General features: G+C 35.9%; 1 protein-coding gene across 1 annotated transcript in view; it reads left to right on the top strand.

The window, feature by feature from the left end:
* Positions 1-320: 320 nt before the first annotated feature.
* The window catches only part of EPHA5 (EPH receptor A5), a 123,426-nt gene continuing 109,095 nt past the window's right edge, over positions 321-14,651 (top strand). The window contains exons 1-2 of the mRNA XM_070729368.1: positions 321-381; positions 8,177-8,840. Coding sequence (XP_070585469.1) covers positions 343-381; positions 8,177-8,840 — 703 coding nt within the window. The 5' untranslated portion in view covers positions 321-342. The remainder of the gene's footprint in view (positions 382-8,176; positions 8,841-14,651) is intronic.

Raw genomic sequence — 14,651 nt, 5'->3', positions numbered from 1 at the left:
ACGCCTTCCCACAGCCTCTGTGCAATCCAAAAATCAGCTGGCTGGCACACATGCACATAGGAGCTGAGTTAGGGCAACAGCTCTGAGTTAGAGCAACAGCTCGGGTGTCAGCAGATATGGCTCTGCATGCCACCTATGGCACCTGTGCCATAAGTTCACCATTGCTGACCTATACAATACTTATGTATGTATATGTATTTATATGCATGTATATGTAATGTGTATATGAAATATATTAAGTTTAATAGTTATTGTACTAGTAGAGACTTAGTGCCCATTTTACACTCAATTAATATTTTTCTTTGATTTCTTTTAGTGAATTTATTGGATTCAAGATCAGTTATGGCAGATCTTGGATGGATTGCATATCCAAAGAATGGGGTAAGTGTCCTGTAAGTCTGCTTATGACACCAACTACCTCTCTTCTGTTGGTGATAATATATTCATGTATGTTTCATGTTCCCTACAGCAACTAGAGCTACTTATCCATTATATGCCTCCCCTTTGGGATTGAAGTTGACTCTGGGTCAGTGTATCAATGAATAGTGTTCTTTATTTTCAGAAGCAGAGACAATATAGAATTCTTAGTTTCCCAGGTCTGTTTTAGCACCAGTTTAATCAAATCCTTCTCCATTTAAGTCTATACTTTAAACATGCTAATTTATGTTTGTTTATATTCATTTTCTCATTTCCTTTTTTAAAGGAACCAATTGAAATAATAATTTTTAGTTGTACAGCATGATACACATGCTTATTTTAAGACAGTTTTTATGAGGATATCAAAATTATTTATTTATTATGACTTCACCACTATAGTTTCCAGTTTTTTTTCTCTAAGGATATTTTCTGTTGACCAATTTGTCATTTTTCTTTTCTAATTCTGAATGTAATACAGTAGTCCCTCACCTATCGCTGGTGTTACGTTCCAGACCTGGCCGCGATAGGTGAAATCCGCGATGGGGAATTTATCGACTGATAGTACTTATTTAAGTATTTATATTGTAATTGTTTGGTAAGTTTTCATTGTTTTAAGTGTTTATAAACCCTTCCCACACAGTGTTTATTTTAGATACAGTATTTAAATACAGTATTTACAATTTTAGATATATATTTTTTTTTTTAAACCTGCCGATCGAGTTCGGTGGGCTGTTTAAATCTTCCGATCGATTTCCTCAGAAACCCGCAATGAAGTGAAGCCGCAGTAGGTGAAGCGCGGTATAGCGAGGAACTACTGTACTGGATAACAGGCCAATTTAGTCTCTTACCTTCAATATCCATAAAGGCATTCTGGATAAGGCATCTATAGTGAGCATACCTACTTTAATTTAAAAATAAATTAAAATTCTGGAGGCCAGAAGACCTGATGACCATCAGGTTACATGTCTATGGACAAAATACAGTAGATTACAGATAGTCATCACATACAATAGTTCATTTAGTGACAGTTCAATGTAACAACAGCACTGAAAAAATGAACTTATGACAATTTTTCACAGCATCCCCATGGTCATGTGATCAAATTTCAGATGCTGGCAATTGATTGATATTTATGAGAGCGGCAGTGTCCCAAGGTCATATGATAACCTTATGTAAACTTTTAACAATTAAAATCAGTGGGGAAGCCAGATTACTTAACAGCTCTATTACTAACTTATCAACTGCATTGTTTCACTTATCAATTGTGACAAGAAAATTGACAAGAAAAGTCATAAGATGGGACAAAACTCACTTAACAAATGTCTCACTTGGTAACAATTGTGGTTGTAAGTTAAAGTATAGATCTCAGCTCCAAACATTTCTAAGGTTAATTAATTTATTGAGTTGTAAAACTGATCATGCCTACAGTTATTTTGTGCGGCTTGTTTAGAATTAACTTTGTCTATAAAATTTCTTTATCTGAGGCAGCGGTTGAATTAGAATGACTTCCTTTTTTTATTCCTCATTGTAGTTAAATTAGAAAGTACCATCAAGTTTTAATAAATGGGATGATTAGTATCCTCAACGGCTCTAGGGATCTCAAACAATTGCTAGGAGTTTGTTAAAAATCAGATTCAATTTCAGTGAAACGAATGTAAACGAATTCTCATTAGTTCATCCTCTACCCCAGCCACATATGGAGCTTCATCAATTTAATAGCCTTCATCACTGTATCTGTTTTTTCATGATTATATAATCATACAGTCTTTACAAAAAGGATGTAAGCATAGGATGACTGGTATTCAATAATTAGGGAATATGGATTAGAATGAGATGATACAGAATGAATAGGACAATATTATACCCACACACAAAGTTATTTTCTGGATTGAATTTGTTTCAAAACAGAAGAGCACATCAATAATTTGGCCACTGTAGCTAAATTATTTGAAACTAGGAAATCATTTGAAATAAATATATATTTTTAATAGTAAGAAAACGGAATTTAATATGTGGGTGAGCATGTGTGGTATATGTATTTTTGTGTATATAATACAAACACTATAATCACTAAAAATATTAGCTATTTGATGGTCTGGATTGCAGTGTGAAAATGCAAGGGAAACTCATTTCAGGACTAGTTAATAACATCGAATTAGATGTGTGATATATCACAGCCAGTAAGTGATGTAAGTCTTATAATGTACTTCAGAATCTTGCATAGTCTTCTATGCTTTTCTAAACTTCTCTGAAGAGAGCTGAATAAGGATGATGTCATTATGAAATCTTTAACTATCCACTGCAAGGAAGCATAATTTGTGAAATAATACATAACCACATCCAGGCAAGTCGCCCAACATGTCACAACAGGTTGACAGTGGCCAGTCTCTTTTGATATAGTGCAAATCTTTCGTACAACTGTCCCATTCATACAAGAAGCAGAAATATTTAGTATATCCACCTTGAAGACCAAGTAAGCTAGCAACCACTTTCAGGTCATCACAGATTGACCATTGATGTTGACTCTAGTTAGTGCATTTTAATAGCTCTTTCAAGTTTTCATATGTTTCTTTCATTGCAACTGGAATGGATGTAGCTGATTGCCATTATGCAGCAATATATCTTTAAGACTCGTCTTGGAAGCATCAACAAACAACCTCCGCTCATCTGGATTATAATCTATGTTGATGGCCGACATTAAACCACAGATGTTGTGGTTGGCTATTGGCTAATCTTGATACGTGTGGCAGTTTTCTGTTGGTCACCAATACCTACTATGTAATCTATGGTATAAATTGCATCATGCATTTTATAAACCTTACTTCATTGGTTGGTTGCTTAGATAATGGAAACTGGAGCCAATATATATTTTTAAATGATATGTTTGTTTTTAGCACCCTGAAATTATGTAAGAACAGAGAAAAGATAACAAATAAATTTGTTCATGTTCTTTTCCAGATAAATTTAACTATATAATAACTTTGTAACAGTATAAGTATGAGTGCGTTTAAGGCCCTATTGCATTAAAGGAGGGAGAATTTTGGAAAACAAAGCCTTTAACAGAACTACGATTGAAAAGGAATTAGCCACTGTTTTTTTGCAGTAAGAAGTGTCATGTACTCCCAAAAGAATAAATAGGGTATTGTAGTTCAGAGGTTAACTTACCATAATAGTGCTTCTCAACTCATTTGTGTGATCATGCTAGTACACAAACATTTCCATTGATGTTTTTGTGGTTTACTATGGAAACATTTGTGCTTATGCTCTGTGACTCAATTCCTGATCATCTCTTGCCTGGATTACTGCAATGCATGGAGCCACTGCTATTATGTGCTGGTCCTGCCTGCCTGCCTGCCTGTGAGCACCACCATCCTCTTTTGATAGTCACCACTGTATTCCTCAGACTTTTTTTTAATAGGCAGTGATGCTTTGAAAATACCTCATTTTGATAGTGGAATGGTTGATCAAAGAGACAAAGAAAGGTACGACAGGTAGTCATATACTGTACTGTAAAGTGGGGAAAGCAGCCCATGCTCATGTCTTGCATCAAAAATAAAAATAAAGTTGATTGTTGAATAAACAGAAAGATGGGATATATACAATAATTCATTATAAAAAGTAGCTTCAAATGGAATCCCTCAGTTGTCTACTCAAGGCATTCTATTGCCTGAAGAACCTGGATAGTCTCTATTCTCCTCTGATATCTACCAGTGCTACAATAGTATTCTAAAATGAGCCCTAGGGTGGGTATGGAAACTTAACATTTCGTATTATAATTTTAAACCTATGATATACTAAAGCAAAAGAGTTAGAAACAGCACAATGTATGGCACCTAATATAACACACAATGTTTAATATTTAAAACTACTTCTATTTTTCCATACCATAACATTTCAATTGTTTTTATGTTTATGAAAGGACCCATTATATGACAACTCTGTACTGAAATTCTAAACAGTTATTTTGTTCTTTAACTCTCACTTTCACTACTGATTATATGGCTTGATCTTTTGCATACACTCTAAGTGAGGTTCTGTTTCAAACAGTTGTTCATACAAAAGTGTCATGTTTAAAGAACTGCAATTTTGCATGCCTAATTAAACCTTTAAAAAGTGTGTGTCCCATCATACTTGGCCAATAAAGAATTCTATTATATTAAACCTTAAATAGAGTTGAAGAAAGGAGGCAGCAAAGTACACACTTGTACTCTCCTTATGCTGCATCACAAAGGGATTGTGAGAGGATTCAATATTCCTCATGGCAAAGCAGAGATGGGGGCACCATAATTAAGATAAAATTTTGCTAAAATCCTACTTATATTGGGTTAAATCCAACAAATTATGTTTAACCCTACTTAGGATTTGAACAGGGATATATAGTATTTTATTATTACTTTTAGATTTGTCAAACCTGCTTTGTGTTTTCTATTTTTAAAATGAACAAAATGGTATTTATTTTACTTATTTATTTTTGTCAAGTATGTATAACATTTTTATATACTGTACATGATATGGTTATTAATAAGAGAGAAACTTAGGACAGGGACAATATGCATCCTGGTACACTTATGCATGCCCCTTACTGACCTCTAAGGAATCGGGTGAGGTCAACAGTGGATAGTTTAAGGGTAAAGTTTTGGGGGGGTTGGTGATGAAACGTCCGGTAGTGAGTTCCATTCATTAACAACTCGGTTGCTGAAGTCATATTTTCTACAGTAGAGTTTGGAGCAATTTACATTCAGTTTGTATCTGTTATGTGCTCTTGTATTGTTGTGGTTGAAGCTGAAGTATTTGTTGACAGGAAGGACATTGTAGCAGATGATCTTATGGGCTATGCTTAAGTCATGTTTAAGGTGATGTAATTCGAAGCTTTCTAAGTCTAGGATTTCAAGTCTGGTTGTGTATGATATTTTGTTGCAAATAGAGAAGTGGAGGACTCTTCTCGTAAAGTATCTCTGGATGTTTCTAATGTATTTATGTCCAAAATGTGGTGTGGGTTCCAGACAAATGAGCTGTATTCAAGGATTGGTTTGGCGAAAGCTTTGTATACTTTGGTTAATAGAATGATATTACTGAAGAAGAAGCTATGTAGGATTAGGTTAACAACTCTTGAAGCCTTTTTTGCAACGTTGTTGCAGTGGGCTTTGGCACTTAAGTAATTCAATATAAGTATTCCAAGGTATTTTATGGAGTGAGGGTTGTCTGTAAGATCTTGTTTATCCAGCTTGTATTTGATGTTTGGATTCTTTTTGCCAATGTATAGGATAGAGCATTTTTTGGTTGAGATTTGGAGTTGCCAGATGTTTGACAATACTGACACAAAGTCAAGGTATTTTTGGAGGGTAGCTGTGTTGGTGGCGTTGAAGAGTTTTACATCGTCGGTGAAGAGAATTCAGTTGCTTGTAATGTGGTCACAAAGGTCATTTATATAGAGTATGAAGAGTGTTGGTCCTAGTACTCTGCCTTGGGATACATTGCTGATAACAGAACAGGATTTGATATGGCGCTCCCTATTTTGACAACTTGTTGTGTGTTTGATAGGAACATAGTTATCCAGTTATGTAGGGATCCATTTGTCTGAAGTGGTGTAGGATTTTCTGCCTAAGCAGAGGGTTGGACTAGAAGACCTCCAAGGCTCCTTCCAACCGTATTATTCCATTCTGTTGTGTTCTGTTCTGTACTATTCTGTTCTAATAAATAGTCTTTCTTCAGTTGCATGTTACATCACCGTTGAAATACACATTTAGTGATCATTAACAAATTATTTTTTAAAGCTGAAAGTGCTACTGATCCAACTTGAAATGTCAATAAATATTATGATTGTAAATACTACCACTGGATAGCACCAGACAAATTATATTCATTCCTTAACATAAAAATTATAAAGTCTCATTCAATGTAATAATTGATCTAAAATAAAAATCTCATTACCTGTCCATTCAGTAAATTGTTGTAACTATCGACCTAGTATTTGCTACTACTTGCAAACTTTAATTAGCATACCAAAGACATATGCTCATTTTATTCTCTTCTAAGACTTCATTTACATTTAGATCTCAAAAATGGTAAAGTACTTAACAAAAGGAGCTAATGGTTTTCTTGCACTGTTTTAATTTTAGATATTATTTGACTTCTTTTTTATTGCGTTGTATCTATTTATATTGTATTTTTATTGTTGTTGTAAGCCGCCCTGAGTCCTTTGGGATTGGGCAACATAGAAGTCAAATAGATAGATAGATAGAAATTCCTAGAGAGGCCACATGGAGGCTTCTCCCCGCCTTTTCCAGTTACAGTTTGGGAGGCTTAGATTTGTAAGTGGAAAATGGTTATTGAGAAGAGGCAAAAAAAATCTTGAATACCCGGTTCTTATCTAGAAAAGTTTGTAAGTAGAGGCGTTCTTAGGTAGAGGTATCACTGTATTTAGCACAGCTTTTTGCAAGCAAAAAAGCTTCTTGTATTTCTCTACAGGTAATCCTTGACTTACAACAGTTCATTTAGTTACCATTCAAAATTACAGTGACACTGAAAAATTGACTTATGACCATTTTTCACACAAGAAAATTGCAGCATCCCCACTGTCATGAGAGGCCAGGTGAGGAGAAGAGTGATGTTGAGTTGGCCACATGAGTAGCATAATTGTTAAGAACGCTGCAACAGGCATAAATTTGAGTACTATTATAAGTGCGAGGACCAGTTGTAAATGCAAGGATTGGTCATAATTCACTTTTTTCAGCTCTACCCATTTCACCTACTGGTTACATGACCAGCCAGCCATGCTCAAGCCACACCCCTACTAATAAGCCAGTTGCATGGCCACCAAACCACACCCCCACAAATAAGCAATGTCCACAGAGCTGGTTGTTAAATTTTTTTGAATCCCACTACTGACAAGCACATAAACTTAGATACAAAATTAAAGTAAACCAGTCCAAACTCAAATGCAGAAAATATGACTTAAGCAATAGAGTAGTGTTAGGTTCTTACTGGTACAGTCCAATCTGCCATTCCAGTAGCGGCCCGCCAATTGAGTTATTTGCATGTGATAGCTCCGGTATCACTTTTGCTGTTGCGCACACCATCTTTTTTTGGGAATCTTTTTCATTTTTTTTTTTTTTGCTTCCTGCACATATGCGGAAGCAAAATCTTACAAGGGAATGCTTGTGTGCATGAGATTTGGGCGATTTTTTGCTTTTGTGCATGTGTGGGAGCAAAATATTGCTGAAATCTTACGTGTGCAAGTGTTCCCTTGCAAGATTTGGCTTCTGCGCATGTGTAGGAAGCAAAATCATGTGAGAGGAGGCATCCACATGTGCATGTGAGAAAACATGGTGTTGCACAGACAGTGCACCAGTATCCAGGTAAGAGGAGCCCACCCTTGCAATAAAGTGATCAATGCCTGGAATGCACTACCTGACTTTGTGGTTTCATCCCCAAACCCCCAACATTTTAATCTTACATTTACTGTTGACCTCACTTCATTATTAAGAAGTCTGTAAGGGGCATCCCTTTTATTCATATTCGTTTCATGTTTTCAAATGATGTTTACATCTCTATATATTATCTAACATTTGCTTGACAAATAAAATAAAACAATATCTACCGTACTTGAATATTTAAAGGTATAGATAAGATTTGGTATTTTTACTTCAATTTTTTCATTATTACTTGCCTCGTTCTACAGCAGATGTAGAATTATGAGTGTTTGCAATCTGATTTTTTAAAAAAATTCCTGTTTCTTTCTCCCTCCCCGCTTGTCTAGTGGGAAGAAATTGGTGAGGTGGATGAAAATTATGCTCCAATCCACACATATCAAGTGTGTAGAGTGATGGAACAGACTCAGAATAATTGGCTTTTGACAAGCTGGATTTCTAACAAAGGAGCCTCTCGGATCTTCATTGAACTAAAATTTACTCTTCGAGACTGTAACAGCCTTCCAGGAGGTCTTGGATCTTGCAAAGAGACTTTTAATATGTATTACTTTGAATCTGATTATGAAGATGGGAGGAATGTGAAAGAAAACCAATACATCAAGATTGATACCATTGCAGCAGATGAGAGTTTTACAGAATTAGATCTTGGAGATAGAGTCATGAAGCTAAATACCGAGGTGAGAGATGTTGGACCTCTAACCAAAAAGGGCTTTTACCTTGCTTTCCAGGATGTGGGTGCCTGCATTGCACTGGTATCTGTCCGGGTCTATTATAAAAAATGCCCTCTGGTGATTCGAAACCTTGCCATCTTTCCTGACACCATCACTGGAGCTGATTCTTCACAGCTACTAGAAGTCTTAGGGTCATGCGTGAACAATTCAGTGACTGATGAACTCCCAAGGATGCATTGCAGTGCTGAAGGGGAATGGCTGGTGCCTATTGGAAAATGTGTATGTAAGGCAGGATATGAGGAGAAGAACAACACCTGCCAGGGTAAGGATTTTATGCCAGAAATAGTTTTATTGATCTGTTTGGAAGATAAATATTAATATCACTCCCTCTCTCTCTCTCTCCCTCCCTCCCCTCCCTCCCTCCCTCTCTCTGTGTATAAACACACATACACACACACATACAGAATGAGAACATCCTATAATAAAGGATGGCAGACTAATTGTTTATCATATAAACATGTTTTCTTGCAATGCCATAGATAAAGCATTGATTACTAATAAAAACAGCTGGGAAACCTCTTACTCTGCCATGCTTATGCAGCTTATAAAGCTGTTCTCTGCCACGTAGCTCATTAAACTGCATCTGGGAAGGATGGAGTAAAGTAATATTTTAGATTAAAACTTGTCATTTATCTTCTGAATTATTGTGTATTTGTCAGAAGAAATAAAAGTTTGTGAAAGGATGAGTTGATTGATTTGGATGAATTGGATGGAATTGTGCATGTAATATCTATGTTCTCTTTCCTTTTTCTGTTCAGTTTTGCTCCTTTACATGGCTATAAAAGATTTATAGTGGTCAATATGATCCTAAATCCATGAAGAATGTACATCATCCTTTATTTTAAGTAGAGGCATTTAAAAAATGCAGACACCATAGTACAAAAGTAATGATGTAGACAATGTACGTATGTCTGCAAAACTGTCCTAACTTGTTTTATATTTCAGAATTATAATATGTCTAAAATAGTTTAAAATGAATTTGCAGATACACATTCCAATTTGTACTTAGCACTGTGTATTGTGAAATATGTTCCAACTGCAAAATTATATATAGAAATAGATGAACATAGAAAAATGTAGGTGTCATTTTTATAATTCGCAGGCAGGCAGTAGTAGTAGTTGTTAGTTGCAAAGTCATAACCCCATGGACATCATAACCCCATCGACAATGTTCCTCCAGGCCTTCCTGTCCTCTGCCATCCCCCAGAGTCTATTTAAGTTCATCCTGACTGTTTCAGTGACTCCAGCCAGCCACCTCATTCTCTGTTGTCCCGTTTCAGGCCCAATGGTATGGCAATCAATGCAGGCAAGCTTATTGTGCTTATGCTAATCCCCATCAACATCGGGCACTGTGACTTCGTGGGTATTGACTTACCCCTGTGCGGCTATCAGCCATGTGGCCATTGACCCGCTGTGTGCCGGTGGGGCGGGGAGGGGGGACCCTTATAGCTGCCAGCTCCCCATCTGCCCCGTCTGAGCCTTGCATCACCATCTCCCCAGGATCGTGGACCAGGTCCTAACTGCCTGACCCCTCACTCCTTAGACCCTGAACAGACCCCACGGGCTCAACTATGTACCAGTAATTGTTGTGTACTAATTGCAACTACCAAAAAACCTCAATGCACACCATGGTGACACCAACAGAGAGAAATGATTTGTTGAATTAGTGAGGTTACTCTTGGAATACTGCATCCAATTCTGATCACCATAAAACAAAGAGATGTTGAGAGACTAGAAAGAATGAAGAGAAAAATCAACAAATATGAATCTGGAGGCTAAATTGTACAATAAAAGACTAATGGAATTATGTTTAGTCTAAAGAAAAGAACAATTATGCTGTTCTATATTCTACAGGTGAGACTCAAAAAATTAGAATATTATGCAAAAGTTCATTTATTTCAGTAATGCAACATAAAAAGGCGAAACTAAGAAGATTGTGGATTTGGGATTTTCATGAGCTGTATCCCATAATCATCACAATTATGACAAATCACAGCTTGAACTATCTTCCTTTGCATATAATGAGTCTCTCTCGTATATTAGTTTCACCTTTTAAGGTGAATTTGTTATTGGCAATTTGGGAAAAGATAAAAGAGAAATGTTATTCAAAAGTTCCATTTTGGATTTTAACAATAGAAGTTTTTATTCACCCCAACAGACTAGATTGGTCTAATATTTTAAGGTATAAAGATATATGGACACGGTCATTGAAGTACAGTCGTTTCAAGAGATAGAAAGACAAGGTATAAACAATGATCTAAAAGTAAAAGGTATTGATTAACAAAAAACTGAGCTAGACCAGATCATATTTGGCCAAGAGGATACTTTGACTAAATTTTTTTATAAATACTTCTTATCTATTGCATTAGACTTTGAACAGGTGAAGGACACGATGATTAAATGGCTGAGAAATATAGGCTATACAATTGATACAGATAGTTGGCAGCAATTATGGGAATGGAATTCTAAAATGACAATGTCAACTTCATATAAAGAAAATATATATAAGATGTTTTATAGATGGTATATGTCACCATAGAAGTTAGCTAAAATGTTTAAAGGTTTGTCGATGAAATGTTAGAAATGTAATGATTTATCTGGCTCCTTTTATCATATGTGGTGGGCTAGCTCACAAGCTCGAAAATATCGGACACGGATTCAACACTGGATATAGAAGATTCTGAGAAAGACTATTGAATTAAAACCAGAAATATACCTTCTGAGTATTTTACTGGAAGGTTTTAATAAAGAAGAAATATATCTAATTATACATATACTAACGGGTGGGAAGATTGTCTATGCACAAAATTGGAAATTGAATAGAATACCAACTGAAAGGGAAGTTTTGAAGAAAATTATGGATTGTACAGAGATGAATAGATTGACTTTGAAACTTAAAGATAAACAAGATTCTGATTACTATAGAATTTGGGGAAAATTCTATGAGTGGATAGAGAGTTAAGATTTATTGATGTTTTGATGCTTTAATAATAAGATATTGTTAATAAAATCGAGATAAGAGGATTGAGTTTAAAATATTATAACCCAGATGGAGAAGATGAGTAATGGTGGTAGCACTATGTATTGATAACACATTAAAAAATAATATTGGAACAAAGTAGGTTTAACATATTCAAATTATATATAAAAATTTTACTTAGGTTTTTTTGGTGTAATATTCAAATTTATTTTATATATAATCTATTTTATTATTATTTAATATGATATACTTTGTTATTGGAATAATTACCTTATTAGACATATAGGATTATGATTTTTTAGATTTTTTGTTGCAATATGAAGAATTATTTTATGTATAATTTACTCTACTTAGAGGATTATAAGAAAACTGGTTTTTTTGGAATAATTAGTTCAATAGATATGTAAGACTCAAATAAGATGTGAATTTGATGACCAGTGATTAATGTAAAGGTTATTGTAATGTTTTAACACTAGATGGAGAAAACTTATATTTTAAGAGGTTTTCGAATATATAAGATATTATATGTTTTTACAGTCCTTTTGTGAAAGAAAGCGCCTCCATTGAATGATTACAAAGTAAAAAGAAAACAATTGTATATGTTTGATAAAAAGCTTGATTTTATGTTGGAAACTATGTATTGTTTTTTTATTTTATGCTGGAGAAAAAAAAATAAAAAAACAATGATCAGATCTCCCTATCTGATTCCCCCCAGGATGGTGTATAGTGTGTGCATCTTAAATCCCCTGTAGGCTATGTACCTATTGAAGCGTTTCAAATCCAGAATCGTTCACACCATCCAGAGGACAGTTTGGGTACTACGAAGAGGATGCAGTAGAACCTCTGTCCCCCTTGGCCTTTGGGCACACTCTAGATAGCGTTTATTTCTAAAAAATGTTGGATGGCTTCCTTTATTAGGACTCTTTGTGTGGAGCTGTGAGACTTGCAACTGTCCGGATTCTGATATGAGCAAGTAATATTGGATTGAAGCTATACTGACTGCCAATTATTTAGTCACTAGGCTGTGGAATTCATCCATTAATAATACCCTTTTGCAATCCTACATGGGAGAAACCCATCTCTGGTTCATTTAAGAATTTTTGGAAGTACTGCATGGGTATATATCCCAAAGGCAATCAGGAACAGGGCTAGAAAACTCAAATTTGTGGACTATGAGTCAAGCTCAAAAGAATATTGCTTTATTGATGGAAGCAAAGGATTGTGATTACAAGGTCTGCTATTTTTACAGAACAAAATTGGTGCAGAATTGATGTTAATTCTGAAACTGTCTCATTCAGTGATGGTGATCCACTTAATATGGTGATTTACTTAGTGATGGTGATTCACTTAGTGACAATAACACATTTAATGATGGTAAATCATTGTCTTAAGGTGTCAATGTTCAGGGAGGAGAATCTGAACAAGATATGAAGTCAGAAAGACTTGAAACATCTGAAAATGTCTCACTTAGTGATAGTGATCCACTTACTGATGGTAATCCGCTTAGTGACAATAACACATTTGCTGATGGTGAATCATTTCCTGAAGGTGTCAATGTTCATGGAGGAGAATTTGAACAAGATATGAAACCAGAAAGGCTTGAAACACAATAGCAGGCAATGTCATGTAAAATGAAAGTGTGTACTTTGTGGTATGAGCCAAGAAACTACAAGGGAGTGTTGGTATTTCCAAAGGTTGAACAAGTAACATGGAAGGAAGCCATGGATACAGAAATGAAATCCATGGGAGACTATAAGGTGTTTCCATCTGTGACATTGCCATAGGGAACCAAAGCTGTAGCATGTAAAATGTGAAAATCTAAGACTAGCACTGGCATTGGCAGTAGCATAAGCTGCCCTGAGTTTAAATAGAAGGGTGACATTTGACATTTTGATATAACCACTGCATTCCTCAATGCTGATTTAGAAGAAAAGATTTATATGAATTGAAGCACCAGGCAATGAAAGTAAAAAAAACAAAACCTAACATGGTGCATAACATGATGCATAAATCGAACAAGGCCATTTATGGGCTAAGCAGTCAGCCAGAAATTGAAGTATCTGCTTAGGTCTTGGGTTCAATAGAAACATAGAAACATAGAAGACTGAAAGCAGAAAAAGACCTCATGGTCCATCTAGTCTGCCCTTATACTATTTCCTGTATTTTATCTTACAATGGATATATGTTTATCCCAGGCATGTTTAAATTCAGTTACTGTGGATTTACCAACCACGTCTGTTTCTTCTAGATCTGACAGGGTGTCCCATGTGTCCTGGTATTGCATGCCCTGGTTACCTTGTCCTTGGCGATCATAGGTCTGGGCATAAATCAGGATAAGGATCCATGGGTTGATAAGAAGTTTGGGCTAAGGGTCACATTCCTTCCCCAATGCCCCCCCCTTTATGGCCTCATTTAATCTGCCTTGTGCCTCTTGATGCCAGGCCTAGTCCCCCTCCCCCTCCTACCTTGATGCTTTGTTGTCTGCTCCGACACTCAAAGCCCGTTCAAGGCCGGTTGTTTTGAAACCGCTCTCCAGCTGTTTCTTTAAAAGAGCATAGGCTCAGACAGAACATCTCCTTTGCTGAAGGCTGGTGTGCAGCTGAGCCGATGCCCATCACCCCCTCAACCCAGGCTTCTGGGAGAACCTCGACACAGCAGTGTTGTTAGGGAGGGTTTTGCAGTCCAGGAGGAAAGTAAAATTGAACCTCAAGTGAGAAAACAAATCCAAACTTCTTTTCCTTACTTTTCTTGTAAGATCAAAAAACTTCTTTTTCTTCTTTGATTTCCCTTGCGAAGTATAGTTCAAGGATGCACACGTCCTATCAGGTCGAGGACTGAATCTAAAGAGGGGATTACAGGAAGTAGCACAACTTTTAAAAACTACAGATTCAGTCCTCTTTGGTCATAGGGCAGTCTTAACCCATGTTTGGAGGCCAACTTGGAGAAGAGCATTGTATTGAAAGCAGAAAAAAATGTTAGCATGGGAAAAGAGATCACGAATTAGATAGAGTTAATTGTGAAAAGATACCATTTTAGCTAAGTTTAAACTTTGTAACATGCAAATTTGAAAAAGAAAACCCCCTGTTACTCAGC

Source organism: Erythrolamprus reginae, chromosome Z (genome assembly GCF_031021105.1).
Source record: "Erythrolamprus reginae isolate rEryReg1 chromosome Z, rEryReg1.hap1, whole genome shotgun sequence".
Classification (NCBI taxonomy): Eukaryota; Metazoa; Chordata; class Lepidosauria; order Squamata; family Dipsadidae; genus Erythrolamprus; species Erythrolamprus reginae.
Note: the sequence above shows the minus strand (reverse complement) of the source record. Positions and strands in the feature narration are given on the sequence as shown.